Source organism: Nematolebias whitei, chromosome 6, assembly GCF_014905685.2.
Source record: "Nematolebias whitei isolate Nwh7 chromosome 6, NemWhi1, whole genome shotgun sequence".
Classification (NCBI taxonomy): domain Eukaryota; kingdom Metazoa; phylum Chordata; class Actinopteri; order Cyprinodontiformes; family Rivulidae; genus Nematolebias; species Nematolebias whitei.
In genome coordinates, this window is record NC_056503.1 from 32,634,409 (window position 1) to 32,656,284 (window position 21,876).

Here is a 21,876-nt window from a genome sequence, read left to right on the forward strand (position 1 = left end):
TCAGACAATAATGAGCTTTTATTAAGAAAACGTTTATTAGTTTAGAAGAATAGCAGCATGTGACATGGTCATATTTACAGGGTTTAAAATCCCAGCAGTCTTCAGGTTTATGTGGAGATGAGCTGGAGTTCTTTGAAGGCGATGGATTTGGGGTTGATGCCGACGTTCTTGGTCGTGTTGTGAGTTTTGTAGATGCCAATGAGACGGTCGGCCTTCTCGAACATGTGGTCCCTCAAGGAGATGATGATGAACTGAGCGTTCTTCGTTTGTTCCTGCACGCAGAACGAAACGTCATTTATTAAGTCATGGATGAACGTGTTGTTGCTCCAGACTTTTTTATTTTTTTTACAATAAAACAAACTTGTATTAAAAAACTTTATAAAAAAAAAAAAAAACTGGCAGTAGAGTCCAGCAGTTTGAGCCTCAGAACTTTCTGATCCAAGTCCAAAGATGGAGTTTAAATTTAATAAGAAATCTTTATACGACTTGGATGCGACACCAATTGGCAACTTTTGATATTAGAGGATTGAAAGATCTGGAAAGTCTCAGTTTAATTGCACGAGATTCTGCAGAAGGTTCTGGTTTTTGTTCTTGTGACTCGTTGTGTTTTAGTTAGCTGCCACTTTCAGAATAAACCGTAAAATGCACAACTATTAGTTTTTCAGAATAAAAGCATTTCGAGGCGTGCAGCTCTTACGTATATGTAACTGGCCACGATGGAGACGTTCTTGAAGTCCAGAGCGGCGTCGATCTCGTCCATGAAGTAGAGCGGCGTGGGTTTAAAATGGTGCAGAGCGAACACCAGAGCCAGAGAGCTGAGGGTCTTTTCTCCTCCAGACAAGTTAAAGATCTTCTTCCAGCTTTTCTTTGGAGGACGAACACTAAAGATTTCAAACAGAGAGGAGGAGTCTGCTTCTATCAGGGAACAACTCGTAACAAAAGATGGTGATAAAGTTGAACTCTGAGACAAAGCCCTGCAGCTACCTGAACATGATGCCTTCAGAGAAGGGGTCCAAACTGTCCACCAGCTCCAGCTCGGCGTCTCCGCCCAGCGTCAGCATCTGGTAGTTCTCCTTCAGCTTGTTGGTGATGATGTTGAAGCCCGTCATGAACTCTGTGAGCCGCCGTTTACGCAGATCCTCGTACGCTCGTTTAAACCTGTCCCGCTCCGTGGTGACCTCATCCAGCTGAGCGACACGCTGCAGGTACAGCTCCTCCTGAAACACACACACACACCATTATTCCTCTGACTTTACAGTGGACTGAGGGTAAAGAACTACAAAAGATTAATTTTTACCATAAATACTGCTTTGTTTTATTTCAACTTCAAGTTTCTTTGCATTCGCATCAAAAGGTGGAACAAAGTCTTGGTTACACCCAAAAATATAAAGTGTAAAAAGAGACCGTATACAAGGATCTAAGATAAACACTAATAATGTAAAACAACACGGTGTAACAACAGCAGCAGCCTGAACATGAGTCTGTGGTGAGCAGGTGGGTATGAATGATACAGCAGCACGAGATAATCAACTTCTGAGTAATTGTAAATAAATGTGTTTGCTAATAATTATTTCTTGAACAGAATCTTCCAGAGTTTCATCTCCACAACATGAAAACCTGACTCGGGTTTTTTCTGTTCAGCTGTCACACACGAACATGTCACGTGTTGGATTTTCAGTGATGACAAACTGACAAAGTATTTCATATTTCAATTTATGTCTGGTAATCTTTTCACCTTTAGTGGACCTCATGGTTTATCTTTAATATAAAATGTGACAAATACTCTGACAGAGCACGTTTTAGAAATTTACACTATTTTAGAAAATGCAACAGGCACCAGAGTCTGACGAGGTGAATGGTTTTTTGTTCTGTACCACACTGAGCTTTGAAACTAACTTACTGTTAATAATAAAAACTAATAAATTATGAACAAAGAGTTGCACTAAAGCTCAAAAATCTTATATAATCTGATTTGACTCCTCCCCCAAATAAACTGCAAGTGATTAAAACATTTTGTGACATTAAGTTTATATTTGATCTGAACTGAAACGTTGTGCTTTATGGTGAGAAATTAGTACCTAAACTTGTTTCAGAACAACTTCCAGTGAAACATTTTAATCGAACAGCAGCTACTCATATCGACGGTAAATATCACGTCTCAGTAATCACTGAACATAAATACTCTCCACGCTTGGTGTACCTTCTTCTTGTACTCTGCGATGGCCCCCAGGTTGGGCTTTATCTGACCACAATGGACTTCTAAGGCGCTAATCTTGTTGGCGATGATGTTTGGATTAGAGGTGCCTTCCAGCTCGGCAGCAGATAACACCTGGAGCTCCTCTGCTGGTTGGCCATCGATGGTGTGAAGGGAAAGCTTCGCAGCCTGTTGGGAAACCATCGCAGGTCAGAGACACTAAAACCTTTAAACATCTGACATGAAACTGAAGAAAAACTACCACCAAAGCACATGGAGCCAAAGTATTTATCTGAGTAGGTTCTAGATGAAACCAAAAACAGGAAGTGACACTTCACCTCATCCTGCCAGTGCTTGATCTTGCTGTTCTGTTTGGAGATGAAGGCGTCAATTTTCTCGATGGACAGGCGGACGTTGAGGGACTCTTCCTGCAGGGCGTGTTCCTGCTGCTGCAGGGCATTTATTTCTTTGGTCAACGCACGGTACTGTTCCTGAACGTCAGGCAGAGAGGCCTAACGGACCAAACACAAACCCTTCATGTTGATTTGAAGTTGGAACAAAGTTAAATGTTGAAGGACGTCAGTGAGGAGCACTAACCTCTGCCTCGTGACAGGCTTTGATGATCTCTCCAGCCTCCTCCTCCAGTGTTTTCAGCTGTTCATTGAGCTTGACCAGCAGCTTCTCACCCTTCTCCAGATCACCCTGAACACGAGCGATACCCTCCTCACACTTCTTCAAGTTTCTGCAGATGAAATAAACAGGAAAAACCTTCATGTACTTGTTCTTTTAGAGGTGCAGTGACAACACGAGAGCCGTTGCGTCACATTCAGAGTGGCAGAACAAAACACCGGCTTTAAGAAGTGAATCTCTGCTCCGGTCAACTCGTCACCTCCCGCTCCGATGAACGGGTTAGCTATACGGCTAGAACGTGAGCAGCAGGACAGCCGAGCTGCAGCTTCTGTCTGTCCACAGAAGACGAGACGCCGAACCGTCCGACAACCAAATTTCTTCTTTTGGTGTGGTCCTACGATGGACGCTAAGACAACGACTTCTGCAGCTTCACACCGAACTAAAGAACACCTTCCACATGACGGATACTAGGGGTGTGAATCTGTCTGGTGATTCAATTCAATTCCTATTTTTGATGTCACGATTCGATTCAATATCGATTTTTGATTCAAACAATTTTTCTATTGAAATGATCATAAATTTTGTTTAAATTATGCACCTGACAAGATGAAAAGATTAAACTAGAACATAAATAGAACATTTATTTAAAACAATTTTAGGTTCCTCACTAACAAATCTTTTTGCATCATTTCATTTTTTTTTTTTTTTACCAAAAATAGGAACAAATGTAGGAGTGAATAAAGTTCTATAACCTAAATCACCAGTATTGTAGTAACTGAGCTGCCTGGTTTTTTCTTGTCTCAGTCTTCCCCTGGAACATTGTAGAATCCCAAACGTCTTAACAATGAAAAAACAGGTTGAATCGCGACGTCCTCCACTCCATACTAGCAGACTCCATTCAGATAAAGGGAGCTGGCTGGCTAGCTTGCTGTACGGTGGCCTACAAGGCCAAATTCTACAGTGACAGGCGGACATGTAGTGCGATGCGAGTAGGAGCGGAAAAAAACGTAAACGCATTCTTAAATTGATTTATGGGCCTTTGGAATCGATTCAGAATCGCAAGGACTAAGAATCTAGATTTTTTTTTATGAATCGTTTTTTTCCCCTCCACCCTTTATTTACTCAGAGGGGAAAATAATGATCAGATGCAGCTCAATGAATCCCTTTTAAAGCAGACTAAAGGAAAACATTGGGATCATTAATCACATTAATATGTAGTGTCTGTAAAGTTCAACAGAAGCACAGATTAGAGAAAACAATCAGGATTATGCCGGCTGACAAGTCTCATGAAGACATTTACTTGGTATGGGATTAGGAGAAATAATTATTTTGGTAGTAAACTCTTCAGAGCTTCAGAAGCAGCAGAGTCGACAACAAAAAAATTCCTAAGAAGATTTTTTGAGTAGTCTGTCTTTTTTCAATTTCAATTCATGAGCTCCTCGGTGTTGGATTAGCTGGACAGCCGGTCACAACAAACACATCACACACAGCCTCCACTACGGTTTACCAGCAGCTGTCCAGCCAACGACATCATTACCAGCCACACGAAGAAAGACAATTTTAATCACAACTGAAAACTTCATTTAAAGGAAACAAAGACGTGGAGATTTATGTAGTAAAGTAACACACACACCTGTCCCTCTCCTCCACACACACACTAAACATAATTACGCGTGGCAGGACAGATTGCTGCGTTTACCGTGGAAAGTTACTGGTGCCAACTCTGATGCTGTCACTAAACTAAGCAGCTCTTAGACCGATTCCTCACACAGCTGCAGTTTGTTGTGTGTGCCAGAGAGGATGAAGAACGGCATGTCTGTGACGAGACATGAAATTCTCTCAAACAAATATTAGTTATGTATAAAACATTTCACAACAAATACACATTCCTCTGTAATATAATATAAAAAATCTGGTAAAGAAGCACTTTAGCTCATGTTTAAGTGTTTTTATTCTTACCGATCAGCTGTCTTTATGGCCACTTTGGCCTTGGTTATAATGGAGGAGCAGTCGTCCAGCTCCTTGTTGATCTTGTCCAGTTTGTCTTGCTGAGCCTTCAGTTTGTGGCTGTTGATGTCCACAATCAGGTTGTGGAGTCTGTTCACCTCAGTTTCCACCTTCCTAGCCTTACTAGACGCTGACTCGTAATCTAACACAAGTGTTAGGAGAGACAAAAAAGCATAAAAATTATTCTATATACTAGTACAACTTTACCATAACACTTTCAACATGTAAAGAAAAACCCACAACTGTATGTTTTCTAAATAAAATCTTGATCAAAATATTTAGGACTTCTCTTTACAGTTTATAGCAGTTTGTACCTTTTTTGAACGCCTCCAGGCTCTTCTCCATCTGTTTCTGTTTGGCCTTGTCTGGGGCAGCAGCCAGCACGTTGGCTTCAAGCTCCTTAATCTGGAGTTTCAAGTGAGTCTCTTGGTCAGCTAAACTCTGAGGAAGAAAACATGTTGCTTTACAAGGAGCAGAAGACGTTGGGCCGGCTAAACTGTGACACTTTGTGTGAATATGAGCAGCAGTGATGTCTGAACAATAAATAAATACCACAAAATGAGACAAACACAGTGGATAAAGTAGTTACACTCATGCTGTTGGTGTATTTTTCCAGAGTGTTCTTCATCTCTCTGAGCTGTGGCTGCAGGCGCTGGACGTTCTCCTCGAGCTGCAGCTTTCTCTCCTGGCAGCTCTGCAGCCTCGACACTTTCTCATTCAGCTTGCTCTCCATACGATCAAGCTGGAAAAAAATTTAATTAAATCAAACTAGAGAAATTACGTTTCCTGCAAAAATGCAGTGTGAATGCCGCAGAAGAACTTGCTGAGAAACAGCTGAAATTAGTTAAACATGTTGAATTGTACCTGAAATGGAAGAACAAGCCTAAATTAGCAGAATAAAGCAGAAAGAATACACATTTGATGAAATATGGGGTTTAAATAGACAGAAATTAGCAGAAAAATTAGGAAAGTAACTTAAAAAAGCAGTAATTAGAAGGAAAAAAAAATGTCTGAAAAGTAACTGAAAAGGCAGAAAGAAGTTTAAATTACCAGAAGGAAGTGGACAAAAGAATTAGCTGAAAAAGCTAAAATTAGCATAAAACAGCTACCGGTAAGGTAAATAGTAGAAATAGCTGAAACTAGTTGTGGTGTAATGGTACATGTGGGTGTATTGAATAGTTTCAGTACACAGCATGTTCGGTCCATGTGCGTATCATTTCGGTTATTTTTTCACACATTCAATTTTATTAAGAGATTATGCGCCGCGGAACTAAAGTTCCTAAGCGTGTTTCAGCACAGCGCTATTAATTGTTGCATAGTCTTGCAGCACGCGTAGCATTAGCAACCTAGCAGGAGACCCTTTCATCTTGTTGCGGTCGCCTGTTTAGGAACATTATGGCTTTCTTGTTTAAACTCAACAACAGTGAACAAATCCAAAGCGGCGTGTCGACGTTTCACGGAGATTGGATCTGCAGCAGGCAACACGTCTAACTTGTTAACATACTTGAAACGACACCATCTGAATGTGAACATCTCTTCTACAAGGAAGAAAAGCAGCTTGGTGCAAAGACTGATAAGAGCAGCATCTAAACACCTTTTATCAGGTAATTCAGATCAGTCCAAAGCAATAACACAAGCTGTAGGAGTTTTTAAAGATCTGGATCTACGGCTGAATTCTGTTGTTGATGCGCCGGCTTTAAGTATATGATTAAAGTTCTTGAGCCCCGTTGCCTACAACATCCCATCACGTCAACACTTCAGCCAAAAAGTTGTACCAGCACTTTATGAAAAAGCTAAAACTGATCATCAATACACCCAACCCTGATGATGAGCGAGAGGATATTCAACCACTTCATAACAGAAATGATGACCGTGCAAGAAGAGGTAATAGCTATGTTTACATGCGCAACATTTTTTGACCGGATTGAAATGTTTTCAGATTAAATTCAAATGTATTGTTTACATGGGCACAATCTGTTCATGACGAGCGTTTACATGCAGCGGGCTTTGTTCTGAACAGCAGTACTGACATGCGCAGAGTGATAAACTCTCCTTAAAAAATCCACAGAAGAAGAAGTTCTACTTCCGGGGTGAACGTAAACAAACCTGAGCACCCAAAAATGGATCCGCGACAGGTTTTAATGATGGTGGAGACGTTACTGCACTCCCTGACTGAGCTACAGGTAATATAGATCATTTTGAGCTCTTTCAAAGTTTCTAGTAGAAATGTTGTGTCGCTCACCGATCAGTTTTGCTCCCTGACATGCTAATATTATTAGCATTAGCCAGGTGGAAATGGCAAAGTCGCACATGCGCAGTCAGGTCAGTTTTTCACGATCAGATAACCTATGTCCATGTAAACATACCTATTGTTATTGTATTATTGTGATCTAATTAACGTTTTTAATTTAAAAATATAATCTTAACTCAATTTTTTTTTTACCCCTTTGTGTATGCAATCTGAGGACGTCACCGAGAGCGAGCAGCTGAGTCTTCTTCACCTTCAGGGAAATATTTTATTTATTTTTACACAAACATGTTTACTTGGCATATTTTCAAAATAAATGTTTTGTAAGACTTTATTTTGGCCTTTTTTGTACCGAAAATTAACCGGACTGAGCCCTCCTTGAAACTGAACCAAAACGAAATGTGATTTCAGCGTATTGTTACACCCCAAGGAACTAGCATAGCTGAAAGGAGCATAACAAGCTGAAATTAGCATAAATTAACATGAAAAATGTGAATTCATCCAAAAACAGCCCAAAATAGCTAAAAGATGCTAAAAAAGTAGAATAAGCTTAAATTAGCAGCAGAAAGCAGAAAGAACAGGTTTGTTTAAAGAACAAAAATTAGCACAAAAAAAAAAAAAAAAAAGAAAATTATCTGAAAAAAGCTGAAAATAGCAAAACAGCTGAAAAATAGCTAAAAAGCTGAAATAAACTTAAATTACGGTACCAAAAGGAAGTGGAGAGCACATTTTTGATGAATTACGTAGAAAAAAGTTGAAAGTAGTTAGAAAAAAAATAAGAGAATTATCTGAAAAATCTAAAATGAGCATAAAACAGATACCATAAATATCAGAAAAAAATCTGAAACTTGCAGAAATTAGCAGAAAAAAGTTCAGAAGTACAAAAATGTTGTAGTTAACAGAAAGAATCTGAAAGGAGCACACACAAAAAAAAAGCAGAAACTGAAATTAGCCGAAGAGAAAAAAAAAAAAGTTAAATTTTCATGTGGAAGCTGAAAGAAGCTGAACCAGAACAAAATGTGAAAGGAGCAGTAAAAGGTTGTAAACAGATCTAAAGATTTGAAGGATGTAAAATGAGCTCAATTCATTTTCTATGAGAAAAAAAAAGTGACAGAACAGGCTAAATATTTAAAAAAGCTAAAGTTGCACCAATACCAAAGTCATAGCAGGACTGTCCTGAAAGAGCTGAACATTTTGATATTGACTTGTTGAAATGGCACAAAAATTGTGGAACGAGAAAGATGCCGAAAAATGTACGGAAGACAAATGGATCACAACAGTGCTTCATAAACATTCACACAATAATGTTTTGTGTTCACCAAAGTTCATGCTCAATAATCCAGGTATAAAATCCAACAATGTTCAGTCAGGTCCTCTGGACCATGCATGCATCAGGATGTCCTCTGGACAGTTTTTCTTTTTTTGCCGAGATATTTAGTCCTTCCTCCAAAGGACTTCTTCGATCTGAGGATCCACCAACAAACAAAACTGATTCCTACAAACAGCATGCCCCATGTCTCAGAGGAGGAGCCCTGGAGGCCATCTTAGCACTAGCAAACTGGTTTTGATCCACTACAGGGTTTCAACAGAAATCAATCAAATTTATTGATTTTTTAAATAAAATTTAAGTCGTTTCTTTTTAATGTCCTTTTAATGTCATTGAAGGTGAACGCTTAAAGTAATACATGTTAGTTTTTTTCTTTTGTTTTAGAATAATTTAGAAGATTAGGTTGTGCTTTAGTTAATGAAGTGAGCATCACAGAAACAAGAGGAGCAGAACTCTGCTGTGCTGACGTGACGCTCAACGCATCAAATGAGCGGCAAACGTCTCCCTCGTATTGTTTCCAAGACATGAAGAATGAACTCAGCTTAGAAATTATTTGTGGTTAACTAACTTTTAAAACTAAAGACAAAATGACTGCATCATCACTGATCTTCCCTCGGTAATAATAAATCTGTTAGTTGTTTTAATCCTGCGGCCGGGTGGTCTCACAGTCCATCATCATCACTTCATGACATTATTGAGCCACAAAGCAGGCTTTGCAGATTTTTTAAAAATAGATCATTGAATCCCATTTTCTTAGAAACGGAGGAAAGTTTTTCTTTAGGCCACTGAGATTCAGTTTTATGCTTTTAAACATGATTTATGGCCTTAAATTTTTAAACACCCATTGAATGCCATAACACCTCGTGGAAACCTTTTAAGAAATGTAGGATTTTAAACCCTTTTAGGTCATATTAATAAGAGAAAACTTTTGGAACAAAATAAGTAGCGTTACTAAAGCTTTTGGGAGCAAAAGAAAAAGTTAATTCTGTTAATAAGAATATTGTGTTTGAAAACTATTGTGCAAATTTACAGTAAATACTAATTAAATAGAACAAAACTAAATTGTATGAAATGCATTAAAAAAAAATGTCCTTTTTTAATCACAACTAATTCTTTAAGCAGTTAAATTTATAGAATCAAAACGATTACATATTTCAAGACACCTTATAAACCCAGATTTGCAAACTTTGACCTCACCTCCACCTGGGAGACCTCAGCACTGATACAAGAACCCATTCTGCCCTTCATCACTCTCCCTCCTCCAGTCATGGTTCCTGGGAAACACACACCACAGGTCAAAATAAAAACATCCAAAAACAAAACTGGAGTTCAGACACGAGTCCCACACCTGCGATCTCAATGATCTGTCCCTTCAGGGTGACCACCCTCCAGCGCTTGTCTTTCTGGAAGGCCAGTCTCGTGGCCTGCTCCATGTCTTTGGCTACGAGTGTGTCCCTCAGGGCAAAGTAGAAGGCTGGTCGCACGCTCTCATCGTTCACTCGCACCATGTCAAACAGGCGAGGGATGTCCTCTGGAGTGCGAATAGAAGCCATGTTCTTCTCCCACACCTTCATCTGTGGAAAGAAGAAGTGAAGCAGAAATGACCCCAAAAACACTTTTGTGACTGAAGTTCTGAAGTCACTCTCTTTACCTTGTCAAGGCCAATGAACGTGGCGACCCCGATATTTTGTTCTTTAAGGAAAGTCACACACTTCTGAGCCGTGTCGATGGTATCCACTACAATGTTATCCAGAGCCCCACAACAAGAGGAAATGGCTACATCGTACTTCTCATCTATGGCTCCAAGGTCTCCCTGCAATCACAGAAAGACATTCAAAATAATTTTAGACCCTTTTCTTTTACTGGGAAAATAAATACAGTAAATATTTTTATCCAGTAAAACAATCTAAGTGGACTTTAACATGTTACTGCAATGCTTATGTCAATGTTAAAATATTTATTTCTAATTTACCAATCTTCCATAGATGCCAGGAATTCTGCCACTCTTCTTCAGCTGCATTAAAGCATCCAGAACTTTTCCTCGACTGCGATTAGAGGACAGGGAGCTCTTGGCTTCATCCACCTTCTGCCTCAGTTCTCTTACTATTTCTCTGGTCTCATTATCCACCTTCATGAGCTGCTCCAGCTCCATCTGGTCCTGCAGAGAAAAAGGGAAGAAGAAGAAGTTAGTGTAAAAATTAAAATTGAAGCTACAAACACATGGTTGTATTATTTTGTTGCTTGCTGTTGTGAATGCTACTTGAACTAAATAAACATCGTAGAAGTTTTACCTTCTTGAGTTCCTGCTCCTTCTGGGGTATTGTGAGCTGGAGGTCTTTAATGGCAGCAGAGCGTTCCTGCAGCGTCTCAGAAGTTGTCTGAAGTGTCTGTTTGGCTGTGTTGAGCTGTGTTAAAGCAGTTTTGTGGCGACTAAGATAGATGTCAAGTTCTGACTGGGCTAGATCCATACGAGAACGGGTCTCATTTACAGCCTTGCTGAGTTCCATGAGCTCTTTTTCCTTTTTCTGAGTGGAGCAAGAGAAAAACAAAAAGGTTGGAAAACAAGCAGTTCATCCTTCTGAAATTGAGCAAAACGTGTCTGACCTACAGTTGCATCAACCATTAAAGAAAGATGTTAATGTTTACAAACCTCTTTGTCCTGCTGCAAGCCACTGGTTTCTTCTTTAAGACTTTCCATCACTTCTTTCAGTTTTTCTTCTTCTTTTGCCTTCTGTTTCTCCAGCTCTTCTTTGCGGGCTGTTGCCTCAGAGATGGCTTCTTCACTGCTGCCTGGTACGCTGCGTACTTCCTCCAGCTGAAAAACGAGTCAGACAGGAGAACAAGTCAAAGTCAGAGATGCATCTAACTGGGATTTTTAATTGACAGGTCACACATGGACATCAACGAATTTCATTCATCTTTACAACCATGAAGCAAAATGCCTTAACTAGTTAGGCTTGCTTTTAATTTACTTTTAAAAACAACTGTAGACGGAAATGAACATAGTCAAGTATTATTCTACTGTACATTGAGTTATTTATACTAACTTTCCCTTGTTTTTTTGGGGCACATATTACGAGAAACACTAAAAACCTGACTTTAGCTCACCTGACATACTCTATCGTACATCGTGTTATAACTACAATATGATCCTAGCATCACAATGGATCTTTTCATGAAAAGTTTAAAAATACAAAATATTGAATATGTCACATGGAAGCTAGATTATTGTTGATGTTGTGCCAATACAGATGAGCAACAAATGTGTATTTTTTGCTGATAACTGCCATCTTATCTGTTGCATCACATATAATAAATAAAACAGGCTTCAAGCCTCCTAGGAGTCAAAAATAAATGCTCATGTTCCTCACACACACAGCTGGTGCATAGCCTATTTTCGAAACTACAGGTATATCTACATGTTCATATAAAGAAGGGGCCTCGAGACTTTTGTTAAACTAGATAAGACAGATGTAGGGCGACAAGTGTAAAAGAAGTACCGGTAACAAAAGTTTGTTTCAGAGTAGGCCAAAACACTTGTGTATGATGAACTAAAAACCACTGAACAAGCCCCGTTTAAAACGGTCTGAATTTGCTGCATCTTTGCAAAACTAAAACAAGAGAATTGGCATCTACAGTTTATTTTGTGGGGTTTAACTGCGGGTGAAATGTGAATATGGCTGCTGGGAGAAATACACAAGCCAGGCCATAGTTGACTACCACAGAGCAGAACACTGCTCCCCAGAGGTCAGCCTGACTTTGCCTAGCCCTCCCGCTGACCATAATATTTCTAGAGCAGGGAGTGAGAGAAAAAAAGAAAACTTATCCCACATCCCTGCAGTTATGAGTGGTCTGACAGATACAGTTTATCAAGAAGTGTGAAAGAATTTTTTTTTACTGTAAAACACATCAACGATCAGTCTCTGCATTACTTCACAGCCCCCCTAGTGGCTGATTCCTGTCTGATGGCTCTTCCTGTCATAAAAGCTGATTTGCAGTTTAACACCAGATTTTTTTAATACTGAGGCAAAAGATACACAACTACTCATCTTCATCATTGAAGGAAAATGTATTGTTTTGTCTGTAAATACCATTTTGTTTAAGTCATAAGGGAAATTATCCCTATGAGCATAAGTTACTAAAAATTGTTAAATTGTTCAGTGATGTTCTTTTTACAGCAAAAACTGGCATTTTGAAAAAATAAAAACTTTTCAGGGAGGCAGGCTTTAAAATGTAAATATCTGGACTTATTTACAGAGCATTTTTATTTTTAAATGTTTTAAAAAAAATCCCTTTAAAAACAAATGTCTTTACGTTTGCCACAGTAGGACGTTGTAAGAAAAATTTTAAACTAAGTTGACCGAGTAAAGATTGCAAATATCAGTAAATATTTAGTTTTTGGAACAAATAAAGAATGTTTTTCTTTTTAGATTTTTTTTAGCTTTATTGTTTATCTTTCATCCATGTCGTGTTTGTGTAAGGGTGTATGTAATGTGAAATCACGAGTGCACTGTTTAATACAACTTGTAGCCTAAAGCAAGTCATATATTTTAATCATAACTATATTTTTAAGCACGATTTACTGTTGTAAAATCTTTAATAAAACATATACTTTGAGGGGAAAACGTTTCAATGTATGAAAACAATCTATTCTAGTAAAAATAAGTACTTATTTAACTTTTTAAAAATAAAACATTGTGTGACTAATTTTTCTTTCTTCCTGTGAGAGTTTCTTGGCCACAGTTAAAATAAAGTGTCTTTCATAATGCCCATGGTGTCTTCCTCTGAATGAAGCTTCTGCTGTGAAATCATCAGTGTGAGAAGATGCATGTCCTACAGAGAAGCTAACAGCAGCAGGTGAATGCAGTGAACGAACTGTGTGTAATAATGAACTGCATCTTAAAGACTAACGCACCTTTTTCTGGTCTTTCTTCAGCTGCTTCTGCAACGTCCCGTTCTTGCTCTCGCAGTGTTTTTTCTTCTCATGCAATTCCACATCCTGCAGGTCCAGTTGGGTGAACTTTTGTTTATGGCTCTCAATGTACTTGATGATCTTATTTTGTTTTCTAGCAAAGGCACCAGAAATTATTGAGGTAAATTCAAGCCAGTCAGAAAAATTACATAAAAAAAAAAAAAAAAAAAAAAAAAAAAAAAAAAAAAAAACATTTTCTGGATACACCTTTTTAAAAAAATATATATAATCATTTGTGACATTCTTTAAAGGCTCATTAAGTAAAAACACATCTAGAAATTTTTAATACAAGAAGTCCATACACCAATGCTAGGTCACAATGTGTATTTATACAATCACATATTTTAACCCTTTTTCTAAAAGTGTAGAGAACGCAACAACTACGATTATTTCAATAGTAAAAAGCTGGTACCTAAGAAAACGTAACATTTGTTGTGAAATAAAAAAGGTTGAAGATTTCTTACTTCTCGACATTTTTGCGCTCTTGGTCCAATTTTTCCATTTCTTGTGAGATCTTTGCCGTTTTTTCAGTGAGTTCCTTAGTTTCCTCCAAAATCTTCTGCTTTTCCTGCTCTTTTTCCACCACACATTTCTGTAGATCATGACTGATAAATAGATACAAAATGTTCAATAAAACAACAATAAAAGACATAAATCATCTACTAATCATTTTAAAGGGTTTTAAAGGTGAAGGGCACTGAAGCACGCCGTGTTGTTCCGTGTACCTTTTTAACCGTGATTATTTTTCTGTTCAGAGTAGAAATAAGATAAAGGTGTACTCACGCATTATGTTGATAAAGGTGACTCTTGTGTTTAAAGATATCATTCTCCAGCATTAGAAACTTCACAGCTTTGTTTTTTTCTCCTTCCAAAGCATTTTTTTCCTTTTCCACTAGCTTCACTCTATTTAGCTGGGACAGTAAAAAGAAACAGTATTTAATATCTGACCAAAAAGTTTATTGTGCAACAAACTAATAAAAGAAGAAAAGAAATAAATCTTTGAAGGACAGTAAAGTTGACATAAATTAAGCCTCATTCACAACAATCAGGCAGAGTGCCAGTAAATATCTGACAAAAGGCCAAGTCAATCAGTCTTTTCTTACAAAGTTTATGAAAATTAAAAATAAAAAAATAAATAAAAAACCTAAACCAAAATCAACCTTTAAGCCATCTTTATATCTAAAGCAAAATTAAGTGAAGGCACAGGAAAGAAGCTGTGTGAGCAGATGGTGTGTTGTCACCTTCTCTCCTCTCTGCTCATTGAGAAGCTCAATGCGGCGAGACAGAACTTGGATCGGCTCCTTGAGTCGACAGGAACCAATGATGTCCTCCAAGAACTCCAGCATCCCTTCATCGTGCTCCGTTTGACCTTTAGGCTTCATCATGGCAATCTGCTCCACCTCACCCTGGGCACAAGCCAGAAGAGTTCATTGGCAAAGTATTCATGAACTCATTTACAGAAAGAAAAGCAAAGATAACACTGACAACTTAACAACAAACCAAAACATCCAGCAAAGCTTCCTGTGCAATATAATTTTTTTTTTTTTTTTCATTTAGCCTTTATTTATCCAGGTTAGTCTCATTGAGCCACGAGAACTCATTTTCAAGAGAGACCTGTTTTAGGGAGCACATAGTGGGGGTTAAGGACCTTGCTCATGGGGCGAATGAGGGTGGGGGCAAGTGTGGGTGTTTCACCTACCCCACCCACAATTTTTGATGTTGTCGGGGCCGGGGCGTGAACCGGCGATCTTCAGATCACAAGCCCACCTCTCTAACCTCTGCGCCACCACTCCCCGTAGTAGATAATAATCTACCACACAAGAGTTTGCCTTCTGAGAATAGATTTTTCTAATTCGTAGTTTAAATAAAATAAAGCCAATGAAGGATGACACATTTTGTGGGAATAAATACATGATTGTACAGATTGAACAAGCTTTTAAAAAAATAAATAAAATAAAAAGTTTTTAAAACAAATATATTTGTATTGTAAATTTTGAGATATTTAACTAAAAACAAGGTTTGAATTTCCTAACAATGGACACATCTAAAGTTTAAACCTGTGAACAGGTCATTTTTATTTAAACATTTTAGCAAACCAATTACTAGATAAAACTATTCAGTTAAGCACAAATGTAAAAATTTAAAGTTTCAATTAGGTTAAACCGTGAGGAAGTTTAAATTAACTTTTATGCGTGACAGAAAAAAAAGAAGCTTAAGAAGCAGGAGGGATGAATCCTTGATGTCCCTCAAGCTCGATGGAGTACAAATTAGACATTACCTCTTTACAGCATGCCTGGAAAACTGACAGGACTTTGAAGAACAAGCTCAAGCCCTTTCCCCATATGACAGAAACATTGAAGAGGAATGAAAATAAAAAGTACTTAAGCTTGCTATTGAACTGAAACCAACCCAAAAATAAATAAATAGCCTCTCAGAACTGGGACAAAATTTAAACCATCCGTTTAGCTCTGCTCTGACAAGTCATCGCCCCATATGCGTTGAGTTAATCAGTAATAATGGGGATGCCAGATGTAACAGACTCAGCTGGGGTAGGAATGAACAAGTAAACCGGTTCAAACTCAGTGCAAAGCAATGCTACACGATGGTGGAAAATAAATGATCAAACAAGCAAATAATGATAATAAAAATAAATAAAATGCATCTTAACATTGAGGAAAACAAATTAAACTAACAAAGCCATGGTAATGGAGGGTGTTTGATCCAGCCACACTGAAGCAGCACTGCCAATATTGGGGTTGGGGTCTATTGTCACACGCCAATATTTACGTGCTGCTAAAGCGTGGCGGGTACATGGAAAAGGAAGAAGTCCAACCTGTCCTCAGAGTCTTCCCCACAACAAAAATCTAGGCGAGTCGTTCAGACTTTCCCGTGAAATGGTAAAAACGCATGTCTTCCTTAAAATCCTAAAGCAGCAAATAATGGTTCGCACCATTTCCACACTGTTTCAAACCATGATGCGCTGCTATAGCAGTCTAAGGGCTGGCAGAGCACACATCCTCTCCTCTCCCGTACCAGTGCAGCAGGTTACTTCCCTCATCCAGGCCTGGCTTAAAGGTATATTTGAAACACTTGACTGAGAGGAGAGGGAAATGGGAAGAGTGAAGAGCAGGAAATCTTTGACAGAATGGGATGGTTAAAGGAGGAATAATAACAATAAAAATAAAACGTTAAAAGTGGAAGAGGAAATTGCATTTACCTGTAAGATCAGAAATCTGTTGTGGTCTAGGTCAATACCATGGCTTCGGAGTAAAGCCCCCACCTCTTTGAATGTGGCTTTCTTGCCACTGATAAAGTAGGCTGAGGAATTGTCTTTGTTGGCAGTCCTGGAAACGTAGAACTTGCTGTTGGGGATGACTTCGTAGTCATCTCCTTCCTGCCTCGGTGGGGTGTGTATGTGTGTGTGTGTGTGGGGGGGGGAGACACAGGAGCAGGACACAACAGTTTAGGAGAGGTCCAAACAGATCCACACATCAGACTGAAACATTCAGAACACCGAGTGCTCAAAAGTATTAAAATACATTTTTTTGAGGACAATTTACTTTGTTTGATTACAAACACCACAAAAATTTAGGCCACTTACTGGAAAGCCCTTAAAAATAAATAAATAAATACATAAGTGTGCTCTAATACACTAAACTGAAAGAAATAATTAAAAAAAGACAAATAATATGACCTCATGACTTTTTAACACGCCTAAAATGATTTAAGTTTTTCAGTTAAAGTGCACACCACTTTATTTTTGTATACCCTGCAAAGATAAGCTACAACATTATGTGCAATAAATTTTAACAACATAAATTAAATTGCAAAGATGAAGCAAACAGAATATTTTTTAAAAGCAGTCATCGTTAAAGAGTTACACTCCTTGTGGCATGATAAATATAAAATACAGAAATGCTTGATTGCTTTATTGATAATTAGCAAAGCTAAGCACATACAATGTTTTACTTAATACAGAAACTTAATGTGTTGATTTTGTTAGGTAGTCTTATCAAATAGTTTATATATAATATATATATATATATATATATATATATTTAAAATAATGGGATCTATGCCATTCTAGCGCAAGATAAATTGAATTTAGCATGTGTGGGTGTCAAGAGCAACTTTCACGACTGATTTGAGTCTGCGTTTAGTCACGGATGTTTCAAATGAGTAGCAATACCATTATATGAAAGCTGATTCAACAATATAATTATTCAACAATAATTTTGTCAAAAAGAAAAATTCTAACAGTGGCTTTACATTTGGACTGAACATTGAAAAGGTACTTGGAGCATCTTGCTTTTCAGTAGCAGAAATATAAATACCTTGTCAATAATCTTTTGAAAATGCACCTCCACACAGCAGCTTTGCACATCCTTGTGTTTATCAGAGCTGTGGATCAGCACTGAGAGCTTTTTTGATCTGATCTTTTGAGCTCTGTAGCCAAACACAAAGAGCATTGAGTCTATCACATTGGACTTTCCACTTCCATTGGGACCAATGATGCAGGAAAATCGCTGGGAGGCAGGCATGAAAGAAAACAAAATACATGAATCACTTGTATGAATACACACATCATTACATACAAATAACAGGACTTCTAAAGTCACAAGATAATTTTAACCCAATAAATCTGTGGGTGGGAAGAAATTCCCCAAGAGTGTATTGAAGTTTAAAATAGAGGTGGACAGACATGTTTTTATGGACAAAAACAATCTTTAGAAATCATGGCAGCCAAAAGCTGATATAAAACACTGATTTTTTTGTGCCAATACTTATTTTTCAATTTTCAAAAAATAAAACTCTTAACAAAAATGAACGCAGACTTACCCCCAGAACATGCACACTTAAAAATAACAGACTAATAGCAGTTAAAAAACTAAATCGAAAACTTAAATTCCCTTTTAAATTAACAGGTATGCACAGACGTGGTTGACTAATTTACCAATAATTAAAAAAGTGAACAATATGAAAAGATTAAACTCTAGTTAAAATATATTTGTAGTGAGAGAACTGTGAAAAGTCAGAAATTTAAATAAATTCATAATAAAAGGAAATGTAGGCACATCAATAAATTACACAAGTTGAAAGAGCAAATCAAAATGGAGGACTGTAACTTTGCACCGATGTTTATAAGTCACCATTATTATTAATTATTTTTGTTTGAATCCATCCTAGTGCAGAAGTTAGGATGCATGCAGTAAGAATGTAGAAAACAAAGACAAAGTAAGGTGAAGGCACACAACCAGTGGCTGCAAAATCTAATTTCCTCCCAGCAGAAGTAATCTCCAGGCAGACTATGACGTACCTTGTGGAAAGGCCCCAGAATCTGCTCGCCTGCGTACGACTTGAAGTTGCGATTGACTAAATGTGTGATCATGAGGCGGGGAGCGCCCGGTTCATTGGTCATTGCTGGGGGCGGGGGTGGAGGGATGCTGCCGAGAATCTCCTCCAAACTTCGGTTATCAACTGCCTCGGCAGCCTCCCCCAGAGACGGATCTGTGGTGCACAAAACAACAACAACAAAAAGTGCAACTTTTATTCTTCTGCTCGTGTCCTTTCAGGTGGTGGTGGTGGGGGATGCATGGGGGAGGGGTAGACGCACACACTTAAAAAAAAACCACGCACACAAACAAAACATTCAAACGTCTCCTTAAGAAAGTTGTCATTTTTCTTTGTTCTGCCACGAGCCAACATGAACTGTTACACACACACAGGAGATGCCTCACTTTGTCAGTAAATAAAGTGCACGCCTCGATCTACAACGGCCCCGTTTCACTCAGCAGCAAAGCTCAGACTGTAAGCAACAATAAAAAAACAAATAAAGCTGCTAAACCGTGTTGCATGGTAACAACACGGTTCTGTTGCCTTCAAGAACCTGTTCAAAACCTATTGTGCTCACATGCAGCCACAAACAAGCGCAGTTCAACACGTCATAAAGCATCAACTAGTTATAGAGTTGTAATAAAATTATTTACATCATCCTTTAAAAACAATTTACCTGAGTTGACGGGCATACGGGAAAGCAGTGCGTTCTTAAAATGTTTTTTTTTTTATTGTATGGATGACCAAAAATAAAATAACTCAGTCATTCTGTGCTCGGATTATGGCAAAAATCAAAAAGAAAGCGGAGGCAAGTGGCCTCTACAACACACGCACAACTTATTTAGATCTAGACACCAAAACAGGCTTTTGTTACTCGCCAGCTGCTGTCGGTGGTGCCTCCTCTTGTTGGCCATTGGACCTGGGTTCTGGAGGGGGTACATCCCGCTCGTCCTCCGAGTCCTCCCGAGGCTTGGTGGAGCGTTTCGCAGTTTTAGATGGCATGGTTTAAAATATGAAGGGGTCACTGGAGGAAAAAAAAAAAAAAAGAGGGGGATATCCTTGAGTGGTTTCTGTGCCTGTCAATCTATACAAAAAAATAAAATAAAATAAAAAAATAACTCCACTTAGTCGCAGCTTACACTTTCTATCATTTACAAGCAGATCTCCCTGCCGCTCCTTCAGCTTACTGCCACGATCCGGCATGATTTCCTCTAAGCAAACACTAGTTAAAACAATAAAAAGGGAGGGGGTGGGGGTGCTGCAGCGCTATTATTATGCGTCCATTTATGCAAACTTCACTTAATCTGCTTTACAATTAAAAATAGAATCCACTTTGGAATTAAAAAAAAAAAGCCAGCACGCGAATAAAACAACGTAACGATCGTAAAAACGAACAAAAATAAGTTGCAAAAAAAACCAACAAAAATACAGTTAATATGCAAATGAGTTGAATTTTCAGCCCTCCCCAGCGATTAGCCTTAGCCATGTTGCAAAGCCACGCAGCAAGAAAAAAAAAAAGAAGAAAAAAAAAAGTACGGGTTCAAACTGACAGTAATATCAGCTTTCCATCCTGGGAGCTCCTGTGTTGGTGATAAACCGAGTAACCTACTAACTCGCTGGTTAAGTTTCCTTCAAATAAACTGAGAAGAGCTAACTGCAAAGTCGTGTTTATTTGCACAATACAATGGAAATAAAGATGAAAAGTTCCACTTCCTTATAGTTTGTACAGCCTTTCTATATAAAACGTAACGTAAAGCAAAAAATCATGGAAATAAATAGTTTTTGTTCCCCACGGTTGCTGGCGTTAAATTTTGGTTTATCACGATTAACCGCACGTTTTAGCTTGGAACTAACGCATGTGAATTTCAGCAATTAGACGGCGCCCCAGTGGACTTTTCTCCGTTGAAATTCGTGTACCTTCCAACAAAAGTCGACGCCGTCAGTCAGAAGTCCTCCTTTTCTGTTCAAGATCGCTATTTCCAAAAACAAGGCGTCGAGAAATCCTAAGTTTGGCGAATGTAATCCATAAAGTTCAACGTTGTCTTATTGCGTGTCGTTTTCCACCCCGACTTGAAAACTCTATCTTGTAAATGGCGCCTAAACTGCGCCGTCGAACCAAATTCGTTACAAACTGACGCAAGGCACCATGGATCGTTCAAAGGGCAAGGCAAGAAAAAAAAAATTCAAAAAAGGGGACGAAGCCAACTCCGCCTCTTTCCACATCTACAGAGCGGAATAAGGAAAACGAGGCGAATAATTAAATACATACATTATAATTACATTCGATACATAAACTTTAGTGTACGGCTAATCGCTAATGTAAGATTTAAAACTTTTTGCGGCTTTTTTTAATGTTCAAACTGTTGCTTAGTTACGGTTGAACGCAGACCCCACCCCTTCGTGGAGTCGCTTGTAATATAAAATACGATCAAGTTCGCTGGATCGGCGAATAATGTAAGCTTCACGTCCGATTTAATTGAAGCATTTAAGTGCATTCATTCATTAAACTTATAACTTATTTGTCTCAAGATAGGTTTGAAAGTCGGGGAAAACGAGATTTGCAAATATCGCGATAACATTAACATCTCGCGCTTTCCTCCGTGCTATGCTACTAAAAGTTAGCCTGAACAAAAGTGAGCGATTGAGGATGATATGGAAGATTTGTACTGCGTGTGTGACATATATGAAGCTATGAAGCGCAGGTTGCCCCATATTAAACTCAGTAAGCGGCAGAATGGTGCTCTTCCTGTCTCTCAGCATCCAGGCTACACAGGCATGACTTCTGCGGAGGATTCGTGATAGCAACGTTGACAGCTACCTTAGCAACTGCTGAGTGTTTCCTCCCTCACGGTTAAAGAAGGACAAACAAACGGCTGCTCCGCCTTCTACACTCGGTGTGTTTATGGTTTTGTTATCGTACTGTTTTTCTGTTCATGTTTTATATGTGCTTATTCAGTGTATGATGTCTTAACATTTTGTTTGTTTGTTTAGGATACAACTGACAGCAAACATGAGACTGAAAACATCGCTGCTAAAGGAACCCAAACATATCCTTTGTCTTGTTTAATTACAAGTAAAACTCATATTTAAAAACAACTACTTTAACAAAATATTTTTTTTTCCTTTTTTCATGTAAAACATATAAAAATAGAATTACATATTAA

The 21,876-nt window shown here is 38.3% G+C and overlaps 1 protein-coding gene across 1 annotated transcript; it reads right to left on the reverse strand.

The window, feature by feature from the left end:
• Positions 1-72: 72 nt before the first annotated feature.
• Positions 73-20,668, reverse strand: smc4 (structural maintenance of chromosomes 4). The gene is made up of 24 exons (XM_037677526.1): positions 20,630-20,668; positions 19,591-19,736; positions 18,696-18,886; positions 17,713-17,904; positions 16,596-16,772; positions 14,620-14,784; positions 14,162-14,289; positions 13,843-13,983; positions 13,322-13,472; positions 11,057-11,221; positions 10,698-10,931; positions 10,379-10,564; positions 10,058-10,219; positions 9,755-9,980; positions 9,604-9,680; positions 5,421-5,573; positions 5,146-5,272; positions 4,784-4,973; positions 2,792-2,936; positions 2,533-2,706; positions 2,201-2,383; positions 985-1,217; positions 698-881; positions 73-272 (listed from the first exon to the last, which is right to left on the reverse strand). The coding sequence occupies exons 2-24, from the start codon at positions 19,712-19,714 to the stop codon at positions 108-110; spliced, it is 3,873 nt and encodes a 1,290-aa protein (XP_037533454.1). The 5' UTR covers positions 19,715-19,736; positions 20,630-20,668; the 3' UTR covers positions 73-107.
• Positions 20,669-21,876: the final 1,208 nt, after the last annotated feature.

Bases quoted from the DNA above. Each gene is read 5' to 3' on its own strand.
- smc4 (XM_037677526.1), bottom strand. From the start codon at position 19,714: ATGCCATCTAAAACTGCGAAACGCTCCACCAAGCCTCGGGAGGACTCG. The intron at 5,574-9,603 runs GTGAGGTCAAAG...ATTTTTTTCCAG, and splicing joins CTGAGGTCTCCCAGGTGGAG to CTTGATCGTATGGAGAGCAA. The intron at 273-697 runs GTAAGAGCTGCA...TTCTGCGTGCAG, and splicing joins TCGTGGCCAGTTACATATAC to GAACAAACGAAGAACGCTCA.